General features: G+C 42.5%; 1 protein-coding gene across 1 annotated transcript in view; it reads right to left on the bottom strand.

The window, feature by feature from the left end:
* The window catches only part of GOLM1 (golgi membrane protein 1), a 429,996-nt gene that overhangs the window by 158,282 nt on the left and 245,374 nt on the right, over positions 1–26,340 (bottom strand). The window contains exon 4 of the mRNA XM_053702432.1: positions 12,375–12,429. Within this exon, the coding sequence (XP_053558407.1) occupies positions 12,375–12,429 (55 nt within the window). The remainder of the gene's footprint in view (positions 1–12,374; positions 12,430–26,340) is intronic.

Below are 26,340 nucleotides of genomic sequence, written 5' to 3'. Positions count from 1 at the left end.
AGTTCCCTTGGACTGATCTGCTTTCGTGGCGGGCTGTTGGCGCTGGGCCTTGTTCGCGCAAAAGAGATGAAAAGTAGATCCTTTAGGCTTCGTCTTCTTATCCTGCGGTATTAAAGCTCCCTTGCCTCCCGTAACCATGGATATGATCGAATCCAATACTGAACCGAACAGAATCTTTCCTTGAAAAGGTAGGGACAACAGCCTCGACTTACGAGGTCATGTCCGCAGATCAAGACTTTAGCCACAGAGCCCTGCGAGCTAAAACGGAAAATCCTGAAACCTTTGCGTTCAGTTGAATAATTTGCATATTGGCATCAAAAATGAAAGAATTGGCAACCTTCAACGCCTTAATTTTACCCTGTATCTCGTCAATGGAAGTCTCCCTCTCGACCATATCACACAAATATGTCGCCGCTCCGGCAACTGCGGCTACAGCCGCTGCCGGTTCAAAAACAAACCATGTATGTTGAAAAATTTTCCATAACATGTTTTCCAACTTTTTATCCATGGGCTCTTTAAACGTAAAACTATCCTCGAGAGGAATAGTCATCCGCTTCACGAGCGTAGAGATGGCACCATCCACCTTAGGGACAGTCCACCACAGCTCGAGCTGAGAGTCTGGAACGGGGAACAGTTTCTTAAAGGAAGAAGAAGGGGAAAAGGAAGAACCTTATCGCTCCCATTCATTCTTAATAATATTAGCCATCTTTATTGGAACCGGGAAGGTCTGAGGCACCACCCTGTCCTTGTATACCTTATAAAGTTTAGGAATCGAAGGTTGCTCTGGAAGCTTCGGTTCTGGAACCTCCAGAGTATTAAGCACTTGCTTCAGCAAAAAGCACAAATTCTCCATCCTAAACCTAAAGTCAGGCTCCTCCGCAGCCGGAGGATGAGAGGACACGGACTCTGACCCAGAAGGAGCCTCCTCCAAAGAATCGGAGTGGGCCTCGTCATCGTATAATGCCTCTGATATATCCATAGGCGTAGATAATCCCTGGGTCGGGCCGCCATGATACGCCCTACGCTTGTGCTGAGCAGAACATGGTAAGGCATGGATCACTTTCGATACCGCCGTTTGCAGCCGATCCGCAATATCTGACGGCCAACGAATCTCTGCCATAGGAGTAATGGTTGGACCCTAGGGCACTGCATGTGCACTCAGAGATGAAAGCAGGGAACGCACCTCCCGGGGAGGGGGAGCCCTCAGAGGTGGACAGCTCAGTAGTACTAGAAAACCCTTTAGATTTAGATGTCGCAACATTATCAAGGCATCTGGAACACAGTTGAGCAGGATGATCTACAAGAACCTCCTCACAATACACACAGGAATGAGACTTTGTTAAAGAGGGAGTACCCTCTAACGTGTTAGAGTCCTCCATAGCTTGCGCTTTTATTATGGAAAAGACTAGCTTAAAAAACAGGCACCTTTATACTCCAATGGCCTCACCACCACTCACCACCTCCTATGACTCGGACTACAGAAACAGCTTCGTCTCCTATGCCGCTGATCAATAGAGGAAGTGAAACTCGCACCGGTCACCTGGGATGCCTCGCAGGACCGCCCCTGCACTAAGGAGAAAACGCGCCAAAATTGGCCGCGCAAATACTCTCAGAAGTCAACCTGAAGTTCCACCATTGCAAGAGCCACATCTCGCACATAACGCAGCAATAACACAATAAACATTATTATATATAAATTCCCCCCTGATCAATAATCCCCACACTAGGAATATTAACCCTTGATTCCATAAGATAAAAGGTGCCACACTGTGAACCTGTCTTATGTGTAATCATTATGTATAAAAAATGAAACGATCTTACCAGAATCAATGCTGTGGAAAAGGAACACGGCCCTTCAAGTGTGAGAGGTAGAAGCATCGTTCCTGACATGGTTTTGAGAGCAGGCAGCGAAACTCGTCAATGCTGATTGCTTATGGAGCTGTTAATATGAGTCGGGATGGTTTCGCAGAAACACTCTCCCTGCATCTCCGGACTCTAACTTTCATCCAGGCTCTCACTTAGAGGCTGACAGGACTACTTAAAACTTCAGTCCCATTCCGAAGAGTACTACCCTCCATAAGAGACTACTCCGAATCTTCTGCACTCCTCCTGTGACGAAAGGCAAAGAATGACTGGGGGATGAGGGGAGTGGGGGAGGTATTTAAGCCCTTGGCTGGGGTGTCTTTGCCTCCTTCTGGTGGCCAGATTCTTATTTCCCAAAAGTAATGAATGAAGCCGTGGACTCTCCTCCCCTTTAGATGGAAAGGATAGATAGAACAGAAATCTGACCCTTTATAGTACTGACCAATAAATCTTTCTCCAAGCCATCCTGAAGAAAAGACAAAATCTGGGGAATCCTCACCGGCTTCAGGAGAACCCTTTAGATTCACACCAATAAATATATTTACACCATACCTTGTGGTAAATCTGGAGCATAGTTTCAATTACCGCTTCAGAATAAACACGTCTAGACAGAACTAGGCGTTCAATTTCCAAGCAGTCAGCCTCAGAGAATCTAGATTTGTATGGAGAAAAGGACCCTGAATTATAAGGTCCTTCCTCAGAGGTAACCTCCAAGGAGGTAGAGATGACATCCGTACCAGATCTGCAAAGCAGATCCTGCAAGGCCATGCAGGAGCTATTAGGATCACCAATGCTCTCTCCTGTTTGATATGAGCAATGACTCATGGAAGGAGAGCAAACAGAGGAAACAGATATGCCAGGGAGAACCTCCAAGGAACACTAGAGCATCTATCAGAACGGCCTGAGAATCTCTTGACCTTGAACCGTATGTTGGAACCTTGGCGTTTTGGAGGGACGCCATCAGATCCAACTCTGGAACTCCCCACCTGAGGGTTATCTGAGAAAACACTTCCGGAGGGAGAGCCCACTCTCCGGGATGTCTGCTCAGAAAGTCCGCCTCCCAGTTGTCCACACCTGGAATGTGGATGGCAGATAGAAGACAATTGTGAGCTTCCGCCCACTGAAGAATGCGAGTCACCTCCTTCATGGCTAAGGAACTCAGAGTCCCTACCTGGTGGTTGATGTAAGCCACTGAAGTGATGTTCTCCGATTGGAATCTGATAAACTGAACTAAAGACAGCTGAGGCCACATTGCTAGGGCATTGAAAATAGCTCTCAACTCCAAGATGTTTATGGGAAGAGAGGAATCTTCCTGAGACCATAGGCCCTGAGCCACCCAAACAGCTCCCCAGCCTGACAGGCTGGCATTTGTAGTCACAATCTCCCAGGAACGTCTCAGGAAGCAAGTGCCCCGAGACAGAAGCTCCTGGGACATCCACCATGAGAAAGTCTCTTGTTAGGGGGTCCAGATTTATGCTTTGCTGCAAATCTTAATGGTTTCTGTTCCATTGACGGGGCATGCAAAGCTGTAGCAGTCGCAGGTGGAACTGAGCAAAAGGGACGATGTCCATGGATGCCACCATCAGACCAATCACCTACAGACATTGAGCCACTGATGGACGAAAAGCAGACTGGAGAGAAAGGCAGTAAGCAAGAAGTTAGGATTTTCTGACCTCCGTCAGGAAAATCTTCATGGAAAAATGGAATCTATAATTGTCACTAGGAAACACACTTTTGTAGACGGAATTAGAGAACTCTTTTCTAAATTGACCTCCCCCCCGTGAGAATGTAGAAAAGACAACAGCATCTCTGTATGAGATTGGGCTAGTTGAAAAGATGGCGCCTGAACCAAGATGTCGCCACAGCAATTCCCTGGGATCTGATCATTGCCAATAGCGCCCCCAGAACTTTTGTGAATATTCTGGGAGCCGTGACCAGACCAAACGGAAGCGCAACAAATGCAAACCTCAAAAATGGAGATGTTCCCTGTGAATGGGAACATGAAGGTATGCGTCCTTCAAGTCTATGGTCGTCATAAATTGACCTTCCTGTACCAAAGGAAGAATGGAACAAATAGTTTCCATTTTGAAGGACTGAACTCTGAGGAATTTGTTGAGTCACTTGAGATCTAAGATTGGACAAAAAGTCCCCTCCTTTATGGGGACCCCTAATAGATTTGAATAGAATCCTAAACCTTGTTCCCTTAGATGGACTGGTACAATAAATCCCAGGGATGATAGGTCCTTTATGCAATTTAAGAAGGCCTCCTTCTTTACCTGGTTTGAGGATAGTCTTGAGAGGAGAAATCTGCCCCTCGGAGGGTAAGACTTGAATCCCATTCTGTAACCCTGGGATACTATGTCCACAGCCCATGGATATGGAACATTGCGTATCAAGGCTTGACGAAAAAGAGAAAGTCTGCCCCCCACCAGATCCACACTTGAATCAGGGGTAGAACCTTCATGCTGATTTAGAGTCAGCAGAAGGCTTCTTGTACTGCTTTCCCTTATTCCAGGGTTGGCTGGATTTCCAAGTGGACCTGGATTGGTCTAGTTTAGAAGAGGAAGACTTCTGTCCCTTAAAGTTCCAAAAGGAACAAAAATTAGAAGTCTGCCGACCCCTAGGTCTATTCTTCTTGTCCTGAGGCAGGAAAGAACCCTTTCCACCCATAATCTCTAAGATGATTTCCGTCAGACCAGGTCCAAACTGAGTTTTACCCTTGTAAGGTAAAGCCAAAAGCTTGACCTTAGAAGAAACATCAGTCGATCAGGACTTCAACCACAGAGCTCTGCAAGCTAGTACCGTGAAACTAGACATTTTAGCTCCCAGTCTAATTATCTGCATGTTGGCATCACAGGTAAAAGTATTGGCCAGTTTGAGAGCTTTGATCGTATCTTGGATCTCCTCTACCGTAGTCTCCTCTGTAATAATGTCAGACAAGGAATCACACTAATAAGATGCTGCAACCCAAACCATGGCAATACTCGCCGCAGGTTTCCACTGTAATCCCTGATGGATATACATATCTATCCTCTATAGGAATAGTAGTTCTCTTAGCAAGAGTAGAAATAGTTCCTACTTTAGGCACAGTGCACCAAGAGTCGCAAATAGAATCAGCAAAAGGAAACTTCTTTTTAAAAACAGGGGAAGGGGAAAAAGGAACCCCTGGCTTATCCCATTCCTGAGCTATAATTTCAGACATCTTCCTAGGAACAGGAAAAAACCTCCTCAGAAGATGAATAATCATAAACTCTTTCCAGCTTAGAAGACTTTGTGGGGTTGACCGCAACTGAAGGTTCAGAGTCGTCTAAGGTAGCTAGGACCTCTTTCAGTAATAACCAGAGATGTTTAAGCTTAAATCTAAAATTTACCTCTTCAGATTCTGAAGTGTCAAGAGTCTGAGATTTTGCCTTCATAAGCTACGGAAGTATGCTCCTCATCAGGCAAATGAGAAAGGTTGACCAGCACAGAATTAAAGGGGTCAGAAGCCTTAGTAGCAGACAAATGTTTAGATTTCCTTTTACGCTTACCCGAAGAAGGGAAAGCAGAAAAAGCCGCCGAAACTGCAGAAGTTATCTGCGCATGCAAAATCCCCTGGCAAATAAACACCCCCAGGAGGCTGAGAGGACATGCAAGGCACTGTATGCAAAACTGATAAGGCTTGGGACATTTGAGGAGAAAGCTGAGGCATATCTAGAACAGCAATATCCTGAGAGACATTAGGTTCACAAGGGATTGATTTGTCCTTATATTTTAAGGTCTTAGCTAAGCAATTGGAACAAAATTGCATAGGCAGTACAATTTGGGACTTCCAAGCAAAGTAAACTTTTATCCATATTGAAAGAAGAATACTTTTTAGATTCCATAGCAGATCTCAGTTCCAACAAAAATTAAAAATTAAATTTTTTATATATATAGAACAGAAAAATTACTTCAAAGCAACTTTGAAAATCTTATAAATATAAAGGCACCTGTCAGTTTAACAAAAACCTCTAAGTACCTGAGGCTCCTACCGTACCGGGAGTCAAATAACCCACTAGAATTGAACTCTCCAGAAGAGATGAGATTTACAAGCTTAGACCGGTAATCCGATCATCAGAAAAGCTAGCCGCAGCAGTCCAGGCTCAATGACTGACTAAACTCTGCTCAACATACAAACAGAAGAGCGGAGAGTCACGTGAGTGGACTAAAAGTAAAAAGAAACTGCGCCACAAGTCACAGATAAAAACTGTGTGTATTTCAAAACGGCTTAAATTAATAAACATAATTTTGGTCTGGACTCCAAATCAACAGTACTGCCCCTCTGCCATACGTTTTATATAATAAACGCTTAAAGGCAAAACTTCCCAATATATTCAGCCAAAAAAATATAAGTCTTAAGCACATAGCTTAATATTAACCCTTTAGTCTCTGTTAAACCACAATGTGGTTAAACCACAATTGCTGGCACATTGTGTGCATAAACAATGTGCCAGCAAATCTGCCCCAAAAAAGTATCTAAGACAACTTAGATAATCTATGTCCAATTATTAGATCCACTAGAGGTTTTACCTCTAAAGTGCTATCCTTCAGAACCTTGAAGGAAAATGCACTTACCTGTGGATCCAGCTGCAGGGCAGGTAACAGCTACTTAGGTGTGAACAGTACTCCCCATCAGGAACCTGTAGTAAAAGAAAGAACAGAGTAACCAACCCTGGCTTTCTACAAAGGGGTATCAAAATGTTAGAAGTAAAGTAAAGACTTCCTCGCCGCATTCTAACTGTTAAAAGCCACCACTACTTTTACTCAAAAGATAGACGTGGAAACAGCTAGACCCAAATCCTTGCTTGCAGGGAAAGTACCCATAAAAGGATTATTATCTTCAGACACTAACTTCGCACATGTCAGGGTGCCAGGAATCAGACTGAGACGAGAAGTGCAAAAATAATCACACCTTTATTAATAGCAAAAAATAATAAAAAGTCCACAAGTCAAAAAACCAGCCAGGAATCAAAACCAGAGCTGGTAGTCAGACGAGCCGAGACAGCAGCCAAAGCGAGTAGTCAGACGAGCCGGAATCAGAAACACGGAGAACAGCAGAGTCAGGAACAAGTCAGGGATCAGGAACCAGGAGGGACGTCAGACAGCCAGGTAATACACAGGAGCTCTCACAAACAGGTTTGAGACAACGCAAGGGCAAAGCATACTGAACAGAGGCCCTTTAAATAATAAGTGATGACATCACAATTCTGAGACTGCATCCTGTCTCACACGAATGATGTACACCTGTCTGGCTATAAAAGGAAGTGCAGGAAATGAGCAGCATCACACAGTATGCACCAGAGTCAGCAAGAAAGGTAAGTAAAATGGCTGCCAGCAGCACATGGCAAACAAAACAGGGGAACAACCCTGACAGCACAACCTCCATTGACAGAGGCAAAGAGAATGACTGGGGATTATGGGTAAGGGAAGTTACACTTAACAGGTTTGCTGGGGTGCTCTTTGCCTCTTCTTGCTGGCCAGGAGTTGAATATCCCACTAGTAACTGGACGTTGTGGACTCTCCATGTCATAGGAAAATAAATGTCATATATCTGCATTAATTTGTGTAAAAATGTCACGTTTGTTAAAAAATTACATTTGCCTGCATTACTTTAAAAAATAAGTAACATACCTGCATAAAAATAAAATGTATGCTTACCTGATAAATTAATTTCCTTCTTGCCAGTGAGAGTCCACGAGAACATTCTTAATCTATGGGAAATACTATTCCTGGCTAACAGGAGGAGGCAAAGACACCCCAAACAAAGCTATAAATATATCCCCCACTTCCCCTACCCTTCAGTAGTTCAGTTGAGGATAAGGTAAAGTGAAGAGAAATACAAGCGGTACAGAAACAACTGCCGCCACTGCACAATAGGATTTGGGCGAGGAAGTGGACTCTCACTCCTAAGAAGGAAATTAATTTATCAGGTAAGCATAAATTTAATTTTCTTTCTATTGGCAGTGAGAGTCCATGATAACATTCATAACCTATGGGAAACCAATACCCAAGCTTTGGAGTTCACAATGTTCGGGAGGGAAAAAAGTAGTGAAGGCAGTCCTAAGTACTAGGCACCACCGCTTGTAGAACCCTTCTCCCAAAAGATGGTTCTGCTGAGGCAAAAACATAAAATTTGTAGATCTTTGTGAAAGTGTGTAATGAAGACCATGTTGCAGCCGTTCAGATCTGCTCAACTGAGGCCTCAGTCTTGAAGGCCCAAGCAGTAGACACCACACGAGCAGAATGTGCCGTGATTCTCTTCCCAGTAGGCAGTACTGATCAGACTTCTCAACCAAAAGGAAATAGTAACAGCTGAGGCCTTTTGCCCCTTGCACTTGTCAGTATACCGGATGAAAAAGGAAGAAGATTGCTAAACTCCTTAGTAGCGTGAAGGTAGAACTTCAAGCGCTCGTAGGGTTCACAGTTAGTAGTTTGCATAACATACATTTACTATTGTCAATGGAATTAAACAAGGAAAATCCCTCCAGACTCTCTTAGTATTGAGTCATCCATTGTACGAGAAAATAAACAATCATGAACAGCATAGCGGGGTATCTGGGTCCCAAAGCACCAAATGACTGCCCCCTTATAAGCCCTTTAGGGTGTCTTACCACCTCTAGTCCGGCTGAGCAGTGTTGCTACCTCTCTCTTACAGGACTACTGCGCAGTGGATCTGAAGTGGAAATGGCACGAAGGCGCAGCCTAAGGTGGGAACCAGCATCAACGCCCACCTCTGTGGCCTATATTAAAACATAGCCTGCACCCATTAATCCATCAGAGGGCAGCCTGCACCATATCAGTTTAAGTGACAGGGAATCTGGAAACAAGCGCGGCCATTTAGCGATCACCAAAGTGTGACCATGACTGGGTATTATAGCGTCCAAGATAGGACAGAATGCTTGTCATTGATCTACGTGTTAACACACCAAGGTGCAGCCCCCTCAGCCTTATACGACTATGGCTGCGTTTATTGCAAATGAATGCCTGTCAAAGGGGATATGAATGTGCTCAGAATACACATTCCAGTGCAGGGACAAGGCTTACACAACCTCTTTATTAGACAAGTTGCCATTAAAGAGGGGCCAACTTACATATCATGAGTCTGTAATTTAGTGTGAAACATAACGCTTTATCAGACAGGGGATACAGGTAAGACTGGAAAGAGGCATGGGAAACCCAGCGTCAACCAGAATTATTTATACCAATACTCTAGGGAGATTTATATGGATATACAGGGAGTGCAGAATTATTAGGCAAGTTGTATTTTTGAGGATTAATTTTATTATTGAACAACAACCATGTTCTCAATGAACCCAAAAAACTCATTAATATCAAAGCTGAATAGTTTTGGAAGTAGTTTTTAGTTTGTTTTTAGTTATAGCTATTTTAGGGGGATATCTGTGTGTGCAGGTGACTATTACTGTGCATAATTATTAGGCAACTTAACAAAAAACAAATATATACCCATTTCAATTATTTATTTTTACCAGTGAAACCAATATAACATCTCAACATTCACAAATATACATTTCTGACATTCAAAAACAAAACAAAAACAAATCAGTGACCAATATAGCCACCTTTCTTTGCAAGGACACTCAAAAGCCTGCCATCCATGGATTCTGTCAGTGTTTTGATCTGTTCACCATCAACATTGCGTGCAGCAGCAACCACAGCCTCCCAGACACTGTTCAGAGAGGTGTACTGTTTTCCCTCCTTGTAAATCCCACATTTGATGATGGACCACAGGTTCTCAATAGGGTTCAGATCAGGTGAACAAGGAGGCCATGTCATTAGATTTTCTTCTTTTATACCCTTTCTTGCCAGCCACGCTGTGGAGTACTTGGACGCGTGTGATGGAGCATTGTCCTGCATGAAAATCATGTTTTTTCTTGAAGGATGCAGACTTCTTCCTGTACCACTGCTTGAAGAAGGTATCTTCCAGAAACTGGCAGTAGGACTGGGAGTTGAGCTTGACTCCATCCTCAACCCGAAAAGGCTCCACAAGCTCATCTTTGATGATACCAGCCCAAACCAGTACTCCCCCTCCACCTTGCTGGCGTCTGAGTCGGACTGGAGCTCTCTGCCCTTTACCAATCCAGCCACGGGCCCATCCATCTGGCCCATCAAGACTCACTCTCATTTCATCAGTCCATAAAACCTTAGAAAAATCAGTCTTGAGATATTTCTTGGCCCAGTCTTGACGTTTCAGCTTGTGTGTCTTGTTCAGTGGTGGTCGTCTTTCAGCCTTTCTTACCTTGGCCATGTCTCTGAGTATTGCACACCTTGTGCTTTTGGGAACTCCAGTGATGTTGCAGCTCTGAAATATGGCCAAACTGGTGGCAAGTGGCATCTTGGCAGCTGCACGCTTGACTTTTCTCAGTTCATGGGCAGTTATTTTGCGCCTTGGTTTTTCCACACGCTTCTTGCGACCCTGTTGACTATTTTGAATGAAACGCTTGATTGTTCGATGATCACGCTTCAGAAGCTTTGCAATTTTAAGAGTGCTGCATCCCTCTGCAAGATATCTCACTATTTTTTACTTTTCTGAGCCTGTCAAGTCCTTCTTTTGACCCATTTTGCCAAAGGAAAGAAGTTGCCTAATAATTATGCACACCTGATATAGGGTGTTGATGTCATTAGACCACACCCCTTCTCATTACAGAGATGCACATCACCTAATATGCTTAATTGGTAGTAGGCTTTCGAGCCTATACAGCTTGGAGTAAGACAACATGCATAAAGAGGATGATGTGGTCAAAATACTCATTTGCCTAATAATTCTGCACTCCCTGTACGATCCCCGGCTCTACTGAGCCAATCAATGTTAAACTTAATTTCTTCTTTCTACAGAGCATCTTTTTCTGCCTACCTCCAGGATATGAGGCAAAGAACTACTGGAGGGTAGGGGAAGTGGGAGGGATATTTATAGCCTTGTTTGGGGTATCTTTCCCTCCTCCTTGTGACCAGGAATAGTATTCCCCATAGGTTATGAATCTTCTTGTAGACTCTCACTGTCAATAAAAGGAAATGAGGCCTGCATAAATAATAATAACAGTAAACTATGATTGCTTGCTAATTATTAATAATAATAATAATAATTTTTAATTATTCATTCCAGAATATATGTAGGGTAGCCACCTCGGCCATGTTTTCCTAGACACTTATTAGTTACACATGCTGCAGGGTGTGCATGAATAGCACTGTTCAGGGTCACTATTCGTGTGCTGTCCAGGTGCGCAGTGCATGCTGCCCTCTCCACACCCTGCAGCATGTGTAACTTATAAGTGTCCAAGAAAACATGGCCAAGGTGGCAAACCTAGCAGGGGGCTAGATTTTAAACATATTTAACAAGCACTGTTTTTTTTTACGAATCCATGGCAATACAATTCTTGATTGCTGATATATATTATGCATGTATAAGAATACCATTTGTGACCCGTTAAAGTTAACAAATCACATTCCTTGAAAGAAAAAACATTTTGCATACTTTGTTTTGTTACACAAATATGTGAATTTACCTTTCTAAACTAGCCATTCCTGCCCATTCAAATCTGCATAGCATGGGCACATCTGTGTAAACAAAAACAACTGATTGGGGGGTAGGATTATCAGGCTCTGCTAAGGTAAATTCACAGTCTGACATGGAAGCGAGGCACTGTTCCTGTACATATGAGTAGAAGGAAGACTTTTTTTGGGTTGAATTTAAAAAAGATTTTGGTTAAACACACACCAAGTCAGATTTTTGGATTATGAATGATTTATTAGTGATCTATAATTATGGAGTTCTGCCTAATAACACATAAGATGCATTTTGGGTTTAATCATAAAAATATGGGGGGGAATAAACTTTGCTCTTTTATGGGATTCATGTGGCAAATCAATTATTGTATGAACATATAAACCATTAAAGGGATAGAAAGTTAAAAAATTAAATGTGCATGGGTGCATTTCAATTTGAAATAGAAGCAATTTTGCAATATACTTCCATTAGCAACAATGGTTCTAATAAACGTTATTACGTGAGGGCCTGTGCAACAGCATTCAAACACCAAACCTTCTCAGTGAGTCAGCAGTGGCTTGTATGACACAAATTCAGAAGCAATAGACACCACCACCAGCTCTCAGAGAATGCGTGGTGCTTGAATACTGGTACACAGGCCTTCACAGGATATGCGCATATGCTGCTGAAAACCAGTAATAACTTTTACTAGAAGCATTTTGCTACTTGAATTATATTGAAAAATGCGTATATTCCAAATTGAAACGCACCCATGCACATTTAAATTTTGACCTTTCTAAATCTTTAACATTAATATTTCTAACGCATATACCAGACGTATTTGTGATATACAATGGCTTAACAATCTGTGGTCATATTAGTTTAAAATTAACCTTTGACCCTGTTTTGATAAATGTTAGAGTAATACATATATCAATAAATCATATTCATACATGATGATTTATTAAATAAAAACATTTTGTCTTACCTTGTAAGCTCTTTATAACCCTCTCTTTTAAGGTGATGTTCCTTATTAATGATACCTGTAGGAAAAAAGTATGGCTTATTAAAAATTGTTCAAAGATTTTCTGATTTATTTTCGATTAACTGAAATCAAATACGATTGCACTAAAGTGATGTAATATATTTGCATAGATTTTTGTTTGTATTTTATGGTACAGCTGGTCAAATACAATGGGCTAGATTACAAGTTGAGCGCTAATTTATCGCCCGTTTGCGGGAGTGTGATAAATAAACAGCCATTACAAGTGGCTGGTTATTGCTATTGTGAGCTTGCGGTAGCAATTATTGCTTACAAAACTAACCAGAGATTAGATCTCTGGTTAATTTTATAAATGTTCCCCAAATCCCCCCCCCCCAATCAAGTGTAATATACTTTATTAAAATATAAAGATAGTAGCATCTTTATTTTTTTTTAATAAAATAACTGCAAAAAGCAGTTATGAGGGTTTAAAGTTGGCAGGTGTGGGGGTGTTACAAAAAAAAATGGCACTGAATAGTGCCTTTACGTAGCGGCCTATGGGTACTGTGTGTTCCCAGTAAATATATATATGTATATGCTTATATACATATATATTTATGTGTAAATATGTGTATGTTCGCACTGCGCTCCACTTGTAATACCAGTGCACATTTGCGTGCGCTGGTATTACTCAGTGGAGCACAAATATCTTAGACTCCACTTGTAATCTAGCCCAATATATTTTAGTGTGTGGATTTCTTGACAAAAAAGTCAAAGTTAAACTTTCATTATTCAGAGAGAGGGTGTTTTTTTTTCTCAAAAATTTCCAATTCACTTTTTAAATGCACACTTTCTGAGGCACCAGCTCATAGCATGGTGCCTCATGGCATGTTTACAGCTCAAATATTTATAAAAGTCAGTGATTGGCGGATAGCTATCACATGATAGGTAGGGAAATGTGGAAAGGAAAGGAAACTTTGTAATTTAAAGTGTTATTACATTGTCTTTTTATTATGGATTAGTTGATTAAGCGTTCCACTGCATTTAAAGGGACAGTCAACTCCAAAATGTTTATTGTTTAAAAAGATATATAATCCATTTATTACCCATACCCCAGTTTTGCACAGCCAACATGGTTATTTTAATATACTTTTAACCTCTGTGATTACCTTATATCTAAGCCTCTTTTGACACCCCTGATCACATGGCTATTTATTTATTTATTATCTATTGACTAGCATTTTAGCCAATTAGTGCAGTGTCAGCCAAAACTCCACAGGAGCATAATGTTATCTATATGACACACATAAATTCTCTTGTTGTGAAAAGCTAATAAAAAAGCATGTTTTAAGAGGCTATCTGTAGTGGCTTAGAAACAGGCAAAAAATTAGAGGTTTAAATCTTATAAAGTATATTACTGTACCAATGTTGGCTTTGCAAAGCTGGGAAATGGGTAGTAAAAGCGTTATCTTTTTAAACAATACAAAATTTGGTGTTGACTGTCCCTTTAAAGATTCTTTAACCTCTTGTGCCAATTAGACACAGTACTTTGCCCAGCGTACTGTGTTGATGTAGAACCTATATCTAACACTTGCTACGGTCCCCACTATCAGCTTAGACAGCGGAGACTGCAGCTGGGGGCATAAGGCATCTAACTTTATACAGTAAGGTAGAGCTAATCATGCTCCCTTCTTATATGAAGCCAGATCGCCAATACAGACAGTGCAGTGGGAGATTTGGGAGGAAAGGAGGGAGCTGGGTGGATAGGCAGTCCATCACCAGAGGAGGGAGGGATGGAGGAATGGGTCCCTACACTACAGAAAATGGGATCAGGGAGGGGCCCTACGTTTCGCTTGAAAGGGGAGGTGGGGAGGGTGAGTGGGGGAATCACTACATTACAGAAAAATAAAAATAATAAATAAATAAAAAAAACACAACCCCCCATCCGAACTGAACATATTGCCAATAACAAATATGGAGGTGCAGTAGGGGTGGAGAGGGAAGAGAGATTTTTCTGAGGGATCAGGGAGGTTGGAGGGTATCCTTACGATATATAAAAAAAAAAACATAGTACCTTTGATGGTGGAAGATGATGGTGACCAATGGGAGGGGGGGAGGGAAGAGAGCTGTTTGGGAGGAATCAGGGAGGTGGTAGGTGTCAGGTGGGAATCATTGCACTACAATACAATTTACCCTTAACAGCTAACTGATTAACCCCTTCACTGTGGGGGTTTCAGATGTGTGCAGCTATAATTAGTGGCCTTCTAATTACTAAAAATCAATAGCAAAGCATGTCTGCCATTTCTGAGTAAAGGGGATCCTAGAGAGACTAGCAGTAGCTGTGTGTAAATAATTTTAGGTTGAAACCCAAAGTTTGTGAAAAAAGTTAACTTTTTTTTTTTATGATGACATTTGGCGGTCAAATCGTGGCATGAAATATACCAAAATGGGCCTAGATCAATGCCTTGGGTTATCTAGTTTAAAAATATATTTGGGCAGGTCTGCCATACCAAATGAGTTACCCATTGCATCATACATATTTTTTTTATTATTTTTTATAATTTTAAGGTCTTTTTCTGCAGCTATGTTTATAGTGATGCAATGGGCTAACATTTGTATAGCAGAACTGCCAAAATTCTCAAAACTGTCTCCCAAAACTATATATATATATATATATATATATATATATATATATATATATATATATATAAATATATAAAACAGAATTTATGCTTACCTGATAAATTACTTTCTCTTGCGGTGTATCCAGTCCACGGATTCATCCTTTACTTGTGGGATATTCTCATTCCCTACAGGAAGTGGCAAAGAGAGCACACAGCAAAGCTGTCCATATAGCTCCCCCTCTAGCTCCACCCCCCAGTCAATCGACCAAAGGTTAGGAAGAAAAAGGAGAAACCATAGGGTGCAGTGGTGACTGTAGTTTAAACAAAAATTTTTTTACCTGACTTAAATGCCAGGGCGGGCCGTGGACTGGATACACCGCAAGAGAAAGTAATTTATCAGGTAAGCATAAATTCTGTTTTCTCTTGCAAGGTGTATCCAGTCCACGGATTCATCCTTTACTTGTGGGATACCAATACCAAAGCTTTAGGACACGGATGAAGGGAGGGAACAAGACAGGTACCTTAAACGGAAGGCACCACTGATTGCAAAACCTTTCTCCCAAAAATAGCCTCCGAAGAAGCAAAAGTATTGAATTTGTAAAATTTGGCAAAATTATGCAGTGAAGACCAAGACGCTGCCTTACAAATCTGTTCAACAGAAGCCGCATTTTTGAAAGCCCATGTGGAAGCCACTGCTCTGGTAGAATGAGCAGTAATTCTTTCAGGAGGCTGCTGGCCAGCAGTCTCATAGGCCAAACGGATTATGCTTTTCAGCCAAAAGGAAAGAGAGGTAGCAGTCGCTTTCTGACCTCTCCTCTTACCAGAATAGATAACAAACAAGGAAGATGTTTGTCTGAAATCCTTAGTTGCTTGTAAATAGAACTTTAAAGCACAAACTACATCAAGATTGTGTAATAGACGTTCCTTCTTCGAAGATGGATTAGGACACAGAGAAGGAACAACTATTTCCTGGTTAATATTCTTGTTAGAAACAAATTTAGGAAGAAAACCAGGCTTGGTACGCAAAACTACCTTATCTGCGTGGAACACCAGGTAAGGTGAATCACACTGTAAGGCAGATAATTCTGAAACTCTTCGAGCAGAAGAGATAGCTATCAAAAACAAAACTTTCCAAGATAACAACTTAATGTCTATGGAATGTAAAAGTTCAAACGGAACCCCTTGAAGAACTGAAAGAACTAGATTCAAACTCCATGGCGGAGCCACAGGTTTACAGACAGGCTTGATTCTGACTAAAGCCTGAGCAAACGCTTGAACATCTGGTACCTCTGCCAGACGCTTGTGTAACAGGATAGACAAAGCAGATATTTGTCCTTTTAAGGAACTAGCTGACAATCCTTTCTCCAATCCTTCTTGGAGAAAGGACAATATCCTGGGAATCCTAATCTTACTCCATGAGTAACCCTTGGATTCACACCAACAAAGATATTTCCGCCATATCTTATGGTAGATTTTCCTGGTGAAAGGCTTTCTAGCCTGAATCAGAGTATCTATAACTGACTCAGAGAACCCACGCTTTGATAGAATTAAGCGTTCAATCTCCAAGCAGTCAGACGTAGAGAAACTAAATTTGGATGCTTGAACGGACCCTGTATTAGAAGATCCTGCCTCATTGGCAGTGTCCATGGTGGGACAGATGACATGTCCACTAGGTCTGCATACCAAGTCCTGCGTGGCCACGCAGGCGCTATCAGAATCACCGAAGCCTTCTCCTGCTTGATTCTGGCAACCAGACGCGGGAGGAGAGGAAACGGTGGAAAAACATAAGCCAGATTGAAGGACCAAGGCGCTGCTAGAGCATCTATCAATACCGCCTTGGGATCCCGGGACCTGGACCCGTAGAGAGGAAGTTTGGTGTTCTGACGGGACGCCATCAGATCCAACTCTGGGGTGCCCCATAGCTGAGTCAGCTCGGCAAATACCTCCGGGTGGAGTTCCCACTCCCCCGGGAGAAAAGTCTGACGACTTAGAAAATCCGCCTCCCAGTTGTCTACTCCTGGGATGTGAATTACTGAGAGATGGCAGGAGTGATCCTCCGCCCATCTGATTATTTTGGTTACTTCCGTCATCGCTAGGGAACTCTTTGTTCCTCCCTGATGATTGACGTAAGCTACAGTCGTGATGTTGTCCGACTGAAATCTGATGAATTTGGCCGCCGCTAGTTGAGGCCATGCCTGAAGAGCGTTGAATATCGCCCTCAGTTCCAGAATATTTATCGGGAGAAGAGTTTCTTCCTGAGACCATAAGCCCTGAGCTTTCAGGGAGTCCCAGACCGCACCCCAGCCTGACAGACTGGCGTCGGTCGTTACAATGATCCACTCCGGCCTGCGAAAACATATTCCCTGAGACAGGTGATCCTGAGACAACCACCAGAGAAGAGATTCTCTGGTCTCCTGGTCCAACTGAATTTGAGGAGACAAATCTGCATAATCCCCATTCCACTGTTTGAGCATGCATAGTTGCAGTGGTCTGAGGTGTATCCGAGCAAAAGGGACTATGTCCATTGCCACTACCATTAGTCCGATTGTCTCCATGCACTGAGCTACAGATGGCCGAGGAATGGAATGAAGAGCTCGGCAAGTAGTTAACAGTCTTAACTTTCTGACCTCCGTCAGAAATTCTAGGTAAGGCGCCACTGCTATGCCCCGCGGTCTTAGAACCGCCAGGAAGGACCCTAGCACCTTTGTGAAAATTCTGGGAGCAGTGGCCAACCCGAAAGGAAGAGCCACAAACTGATAATGCTTGTCCGGAAAGGCGAACCTGAGAAACTGGTGATGATCTTTGTGGATAGGAATGTGCAGATACGCATCCTTTAGATCCACGGTAGTCATATATTGACCCTCCTGGATCATTGGTAAGATTGTCCGAATGGTCTCCATCTTGAATGGGACTCTGAGGAATTTGTTTAGAATTTTGAGATCTAGGATTGGTCTGAAAGTTCCTTCTTTTTTGGGAACCACAAACAGGTTTGAGTAAAACCCCAGTCCTTGTTCTGCAATTGGAACTGGGTGGATCACTCCCATTGTATGTAGATCTTCTACACAGCGTAGAAAAACGCCTCTTTCTTTGTCTGATCTGTAGACAGACGAGAAATGTGGAACCTTCCCCTTGGAGGAGAGTCCTTGAATTCTAGAAGGTTTCCCTGGGCTACAATCTCTAATGCCCAAGGATCGTGTAAATCTCTTGCCCAGGCCTGAGCGAAGAGAGAGAGAGTCTGCCCCCTACTAGATCCGGTCCCGGATCGGGGGCTACCCCTTCATGCTGTCTTGGCGGCAGCTGCAGGCTTTTTGGCCTGTTTACCCTTATTCCAGCCCTGGTAAGGTTTCCAGGTTGCCCTGGGCTGTGAAGCGTTACCCTCTTGCTTTGCAGCGGGAGAGGATGAATCGGGGCCGTTCCTGAAATTTCGAAAGGATTGAAAATTAGCTTTATTCTTTGTCTTAAAGGGCTTGTCCTGAGGGAGAGCATGGCCTTTTCCCCCGGTGATATCTGAAATAATCTCTTTCAATTCAGGCCCGAAGAGGGTCTTTCCTTTGAAAGGAATGTTCAAAAGCTTGGATTTAGACGACACATCGGCCGACCAGGACTTTAGCCATAGCGCCCTGCGTGCCAAAATGGCGAAACCTGAATTTCGCCGCTAACTTAGCTATTTGGAAAGCGGCGTCAGTGATAAAAGAATTAGCTAGCTTTAGAGCCTTAATTCTATCCATAATTTCCTCATATGAGGTCTCCGTCTGGAGCGAGTCTTCCAGCGCCTCAAACCAGAAAGCAGCTGCGGTAGTTACAGGAATAATGCAGGCAATAGGTTGGAGAAGAAAACCTTGTTGAACAAAAATTTTCTTAAGTAAACCCTCTAACTTTTTATCCATAGGGTCTTTAAAAGCACAACTGTCTTCAATTGGTATGGTTGTGCTTTTAGCAAGTGTAGAAACAGCCCCCTCCACCTTAGGGACCGTCTGCCACGAGTCCCGCACAGGGTCAGGTATGGGGAACATTTTCTTAAAAACAGGAGGGGGAACAAAGGGAATACCTGGTCTATCCCACTCCCTAGTAACGATATCCGCAATCCTCTTAGGGACCGGAAACGTATCCGTGTAAACAGGGACCTCTAGGTACTTGTCCATTTTACACAATTTCTCTGGGATCACCAAAGGGTCGCAGTCATCCAGAGTAGCTAATACCTCCCTAAGCAAAACGCGGAGGTGTTCTAGTTTAAATTTAAAAGCCAATGTATCTGAATCTGTCTGAGGAGGAACCCTTCCTGAATCAGAGACTTCTCCCTCAGACATCAAATCCCTCGCTCCCACTTCAGAGCGTTGTGAGGGTATATCGGATACAGCTACCAAAGCGTCAGAATGCTCATAATCTGTTCTTAAAACGGAGCTATCACGCTTTGCAGGTAACACGGGCAGTTTAGATAAGAAAGCTGTAAGAGAATTATCCATGACTGCCGCTAAGTCTTGTAATGTAAAAGGGTTAGACGCACTAGAGGTACTAGGCGTCGCTTGCGCGGGCGTAACTGGTTGTGACACTTGGGGAGAGGCAGACGGGCTACCCTCGTTACCTTAAGTCTGAGATTCATCTTGGGCCACATTCTTAAGTGCAACAATATGATCTTTAAAGTGTATAGACATATCAGTACAAGTGGGACACATTCTGAGAGGGGGTTCCACCATGGCTTCTAAACACATTGAACAAGGATTTTCCTTAGTGTCAGACATGTTTAACAGACTAGTAATATACACAAGCAGGCTTGGAAATCACTTTAATCAAATAAAAAACACAATTTGAAAAAAACGTTACTGTGCCTTTAAGAGATAAAAAGAGCACACAATTTTACAAAACAGTGAAAAATGCAGCAATCTTTCTGAAATTTTCACAGTATGTAGCTAAAGCCTTAATAAGATTGCACCACAAGTTTCAAAACGATTAACCCCTTAATGCCCAAACCGGAGCAGCCTAAAGCCAACACCCAGTTAAATTACTACAGCACCTTGCCACAGCCTTGCTGTGGCCCTACCTGCCCTTAGGAATCAGATTTGGGGGAATATAGCTTCTTTTAGGCCCTCAAACATCAGCAGGACCCTCGATGTGAAACAGCATGAACTTCTCTGCAATTCTAAGGCCCCTCCCACTCTACTCCGGAGCTGTGAGGCCTAGTAAATCACTCCTAAGTGACTAAAAAACAGCCATGTGGTAATAACCCCAGAAAGAACCCAAAAGGGCTTTCAAAGTGTCTTGCAAAACGATTTTTCCTTAGCCAAACAATCGATTGCCCTGAATAAGTGTCAACCAGTATATTAGCCCTATTATGTAAGCATTCAATTCCTTACTAAGTCTGTGAACATAGCTTACCCTCACCTCATGGGGATATTGTCAGTCTCTTCTAGCATTATCTCAGTCTTGTCTAGAAATAAATGACTGAACATACCTTATTGCAGATCACCCTGCAAACTGTTCCCCCCAACTGAAGTTTTCTGGTACTCCTCAGTCCTGTGTGGGAACAGCAGTGGATTTTAGTTACAACATGCTAAAATCATTTTCCTCTCAGCAGAAATCTTCATCACTTTTCTGCTAGAGAGTAAATAGTACAAGCCGGTACCATTTAAAATAACAAACTTTTGATTGAAGATAATAAAACTACAATTCTAACACCACATTCACTTTACACTCCCGAGAGAGACCCTAGTGCTTAGAGCCGGCAAAGAGAATGACTGGGGGGTGGAGCTAGAGGGGGAGCTATATGGACAGCTTTGCTGTGTGCTCTCTTTGCCACTTCCTGTAGGGAATGAGAATACCCCACAAGTAAAGGATGAATCCGTGGACTGGATACACCTTGCAAGAGAAATAAATAAATATATATATATATTACTTTGAAGGATGTAAAACAGAGAATAAATGTATATATCCTCTAAAAAAAGACAGGGGTTTCAGCACTCAATAAATATATGCAATAACGGTATCACACCAAGCAGGTTCAAACTATTAGTAATAATTTATTTAGGCTTGTGTCCACTTAAGTGCATAGATTAAGCAGACAAACCTCCCAACAGATGCATCCATTATAATATATGTATTTGTCCATAAATGGATGACCCAGTTATTTCTAACTGGAAAATTGTCAACATGAGAAAATACCTGAGGATCTATGCCAGAATGAAATTAGCATGTAAAAGTTTAGACAGCATGACTTGTAACAGAAGCATATATCAATATTCCTTACTAGATGAACAACACCCAAATCCAAGCTATCATGGTAATTAATAGGGATCTATGTTCGTCCTCCAGTAAGTACATACAATTTTGAAAGCGTACAGTAAAAATGCAATGTCTTAAACAATATACATATATAATGTATTCAAGTGTTAAATACACATAGACATTGTGCTGTTAAATTTGTCAGTTCAGTGGTAGTCAGCACTTATTATCGGATATGATGTAACTACTTTTTGTAATTGTTTGGATACGTTTTCCCTCCGCGCTGGTAACTTTCAACTACTGACTATTAAACTACAGTGATATTTTACAACCTCTTTATATATATATATATATATATATATATATATATTTATATATATATATATATATTTCTGCAGTAGACAATCCAAGGTATTGATCTAGGCTTTTGGTATACAGGGAGTGCAGAATTATTAGGCAAGTTGTATTTTTGAGGATTAATTTTATTATTGAACAACAACCATGTTCTTAATGAACCCAAAAAACTCATTAATATCAAAGCTGAATAGTTTTGGAAGTAGTTTTTAGTTTGTTTTTAGTTATAGCTATTTTAGGGGGATATCTGTGTGTGCAGGTGACTATTACTGTGCATAATTATTAGGCAACTTAACAAAAAACAAATATATACCCATTTCAATTATTTATTTTTACTAGTGAAACCAATATAACATCTCAACATTCACAAATATACATTTCTGACATTCAAAAACAAAACAAAAACAAATCAGTGACCAATATAGCCACCTTTCTTTGCAAGGACACTCAAAAGCCTGCCATCCATGGATTCTGTCAGTGTTTTGATCTGTTCACCATCAACATTGCGTGCAGCAGCAACCACAGCCTCCCAGACACTGTTCAGAGAGGTGTACTGTTTTCCCTCCTTGTAAATCTCACATTTGATGATGGACCAAAGGTTCTCAATGGGGTTCAGATCAGGTGAACAAGGAGGCCATGTCATTAGATTTTCTTCTTTTATACCCTTTCTTGCCAGCCACGCTGTGGAGTACTTGGACGCGTGTAATGGAGCATTGTCCTGCATGAAAATCATGTTTTTCTTGAAGGATGCAGACTTCTTCCTGTACCACTGCTTGAAGAAGGTGTCTTCCAGAAACTGGCAGTAGGACTAGGAGTTGAGCTTGACTCCATCCTCAACCCGAAAAGGCCCCACAAGCTCATCTTTGATGATACCAGCCCAAACCAGTACTCCACCTCCACCTTGCTGGCGTCTGAGTCGGACTGGAGCTCTCTGCCCTTTACCAATCCAGCCACGGGCCCATCCATCTGGCCCATCAAGACTCACTCTCATTTCATCAGTCCATAAAACCTTAGAAAAATCAGTCTTGAGATATTTCTTGGCCCAGTCTTGACGTTTCAGCTTGTGTGTCTTGTTCAGTGGTGGTCGTCTTTTAGCCTTTCTTACCTTGGCCATGTCTCTGAGTATTGCACACCTTGTGCTTTTGGGCACTCCAGTGATGTTGCAGCTCTGAAATATGGCCAAACTGGTGGAAAGTGGCATCTTGGCAGCTGCACGCTTGACTTTTCTCAGTTCATGGGCAGTTATTTTGCGCCTTGGTTTTTCCACACGCTTCTTGCGACCCTGTTGACTATTTTGAATGAAACGCTTGATTGTTCAATGATCACGCTTCAGAAGCTTTGCAATTTTAAGATCCCTCTGCAAGATATCTCACTATTTTTGACTTTTCTGAGCCTGTCAAGTCCTTCTTTTGACCCATTTTGCCAAAGGAAAGGAAGTTGCCTAATAATTATGCACACCTGATATAGGGTGTTGATGTCATTAGACCACACCCCTTCTCATTACAGAGATGCACATCACCTAATATGCTTAATTGGAAGTAGGCTTTCGAGCATATACAGCTTGGAGTAAGACAACATGCATAAAGAGGATGATGTGGTCAAAAACATAATTTATGCTTACCTGATAAATTCCTTTCTTCTGTTGTGTGATCAGTCCACGGGTCATCATTACTTCTGGGATATAACTCCTCCCCAACAGGAAATGCAAGAGGATTCACCCAGCAGAGCTGCATATAGCTCCTCCCCTCTACGTCACTCCCAGTCATTCGACCAAGAATCAACGAGAAAGGAGAAACCAAGGGTGAAGTGGTGACTGGAGTATAATTTAAAAGATATTTACCTGCCTTAAAAAACAGGGCGGGCCGTGGACTGATCACACAACAGAAGAAAGGAATTTATCAGGTAAGCATAAATTATGTTTTCTTCTGTTATGTGTGATCAGTCCACGGGTCATCATTACTTCTGGGATACCAATACCAAAGCAAAAGTACACGGATGACGGGAGGGATAGGCAGGCTCATTATACAGAAGGAACCACTGCCTGAAGAACCTTTCTCCCAAAAATAGCCTCCGAAGAAGCAAAAGTGTCAAATTTGTAAAATTTGGAAAAAGTATGAAGCGAAGACCAAGTTGCAGCCTTGCAAATCTGTTCAACAGAGGCCTCATTCTTAAAGGCCCAAGTGGAAGCCACAGCTCTAGTAGAATGAGCTGTAATTCTTTCAGGAGGCTGCTGTCCAGCAGTCTCATAGGCTAAACGAATTATGCTACGAAGCCAGAAGGAGAGAGAGGTAGCCGAAGCCTTATGACCTCTCCTCTGACCAGAGTACATGACAAACAGGGAAGACGTTTGTCGAAAATCCTTAGTTGCCTGCAAGTAGAACTTGAGGGCACGAACTACATCCAGATTGTGTAGAAGACGTTCCTTCTTTGAAGAAGGATTCGGGCACAGGGAAGGCACCACGATCTCTTGATTGATGTTCCTGTTAGTGACTACCTTAGGTAAGAACCCAGGTTTTGTACGCAGAACTACCTTATCTGAATGAAAAATCAAATAAGGAGAATCACAATGTAAAGCTGATAACTCAGAGACTCTCCGAGCCGAAGAAATAGCCATTAAAAATAACACTTTCCAAGATAACAACTTTATATCAATGGAATGAAGGGGTTCAAACGGAACTCCTTGTAGAACGTTAAGAACAAGGTTTAAACTCCATGGCGGAGCAATAGTTTTAAACACAGGCTTGATCCTAGCTAAAGCCTGACAAAAGGCCTGGACGTCTGGATTTTCTGATAGACGCCTGTGTAACAAGATGGACAGAGCTGAGATCTGTCCCTTTAATGAGCTAGCCGATAAACCCTTCTCTAAACCTTCTTGTAGAAAGGACAATATCCTAGGAATCCTAACCTTACTCCAGGAGTAACCTTTGGATTCGCACCAGTATAGGTATTTACGCCATATCTTATGGTAAATCCTTCTGGTAACAGGCTTCCTAGCCTGTATCAGGGTATCAATAACCGACTCAGAAAAACCACGTTTTGATAAAATCAAGCGTTCAATTTCCAAGCAGTCAGCTTCAGAGAAGTTAGATTTTGATGTTTGAATGGACCCTGTATCAGAAGGTCCTGTCTTAGAGGTAGAGACCAAGGCGGACAGGATGACATGTCCACTAGATCTGCATACCAAGTCCTGCGTGGCCATGCAGGCGCTATTAGAATCACTGATGCTCTCTCCTGTTTGATTTTGGCAATCAATCGAGGAAGCAGCGGGAAGGGTGGAAACACATAAGCCATCCCGAAGGTCCAAGGTGCTGTCAAAGCATCTATCAGAACCGCTCCCGGATCCCTGGATCTGGACCCGTAGCGAGGAAGTTTGGCGTTCTGGCGAGACGCCATGAGATCTATCTCTGGTTTGCCCCAACGTCGAAGTATTTGGGCAAAGACCTCCGGATGAAGTTCCCACTCCCCCGGATGAAAAGTCTGGCGACTCAAGAAATCCGCCTCCCAGTTCTCCACTCCCGGAATGTGGATTGCTGACAGGTGGCAAGAGTGAGACTCTGCCCAGCGAATTATCTTTGATACTTCCATCATTGCTAGGGAGCTTCTTGTCCCTCCTTGATGGTTGATGTAAGCTACAGTCGTGATGTTGTCCGACTGAAACCTGATGAACCCCCGAGTTTTTAACTGGGGCCAAGCTAGAAGGGCATTGAGAACTGCTCTCAATTCCAGAATGTTTATTGGCAGGAGACTTTCCTCCTGATTCCATTGTCCCTGAGCCTTCAGAGAATTCCAGACAGCGCCCCAACCTAGTAGGATGGCGTCTGTTGTTACAATTGTCCAGTCCGGCCTGCTGAATGGCATCCCCCTGGACAGATGTGGCCGAGAAAGCCACCATAGAAGAGAGTTTCTGGTCTCTTGATCCAGATTCAGAGTAGGGGACAAGTCTGAGTAATCCCCATTCCACTGACTCAGCATGCACAATTGCAGCGGTCTGAGATGTAGACGTGCAAAGGGTACTATGTCCATTGCTGCTACCATTAAGCCGATCACCTCCATGCATTGAGCTACTGACGGGAGTTGAATGGAATGAAGGACACGGCATGCATTTAGAAGCTTTGTTAATCTGTCTTCTGTCAGATAAATCTTCATTTCTACAGAATCTATAAGAGTCCCCAAGAATGGAACTCTTGTGAGAGGAAAGAGAGAACTCTTCTTTTCGTTCACTTTCCATCCATGCGACCTTAGAAATGCCAGAACTAACTCTGTATGAGACTTGGCAGTTTGAAAGCTTGAAGCTTGTATCAGAATGTCGTCTAGGTACGGAGCTACCGAAATTCCTCGCGGTCTTAGTACCGCCAGAAGGGCACCCAGAACCTTTGTGAAGATTCTTGGAGCCGTAGCCAATCCGAATGGAAGAGCTACAAACTGGTAATGCCTGTCTAAGAAGGCAAACCTTAAATACCGGTAATGATCCTTGTGAATCGGTATGTGAAGGTAAGCATCCTTTAAATCCACTGTGGTCATGTACTGACCCTTTTGGATCATGGGTAAGATTGTCCGAATAGTTTCCATTTTGAACGATGGAACTCTTAGGAATTTGTTTAGGATCTTTAAATCCAGGATTGGCCTGAAAATTCCCTCTTTTTTGGGAACCACAAACAGGTTTGAGTAAAACCCTTGTCCTTGTTCCGACCGCGGAACCGGATGGATCACTCCCATTAATAACAGATCTTGTACACAGCGTAGAAACGCTTCTTTCTTTATCTGGTTTGTTGACAACC

This window comes from Bombina bombina, chromosome 2, assembly GCF_027579735.1.
Source record: "Bombina bombina isolate aBomBom1 chromosome 2, aBomBom1.pri, whole genome shotgun sequence".
Classification (NCBI taxonomy): domain Eukaryota; kingdom Metazoa; phylum Chordata; class Amphibia; order Anura; family Bombinatoridae; genus Bombina; species Bombina bombina.
This window is presented reverse-complemented; position numbering and strand designations above follow the sequence as displayed.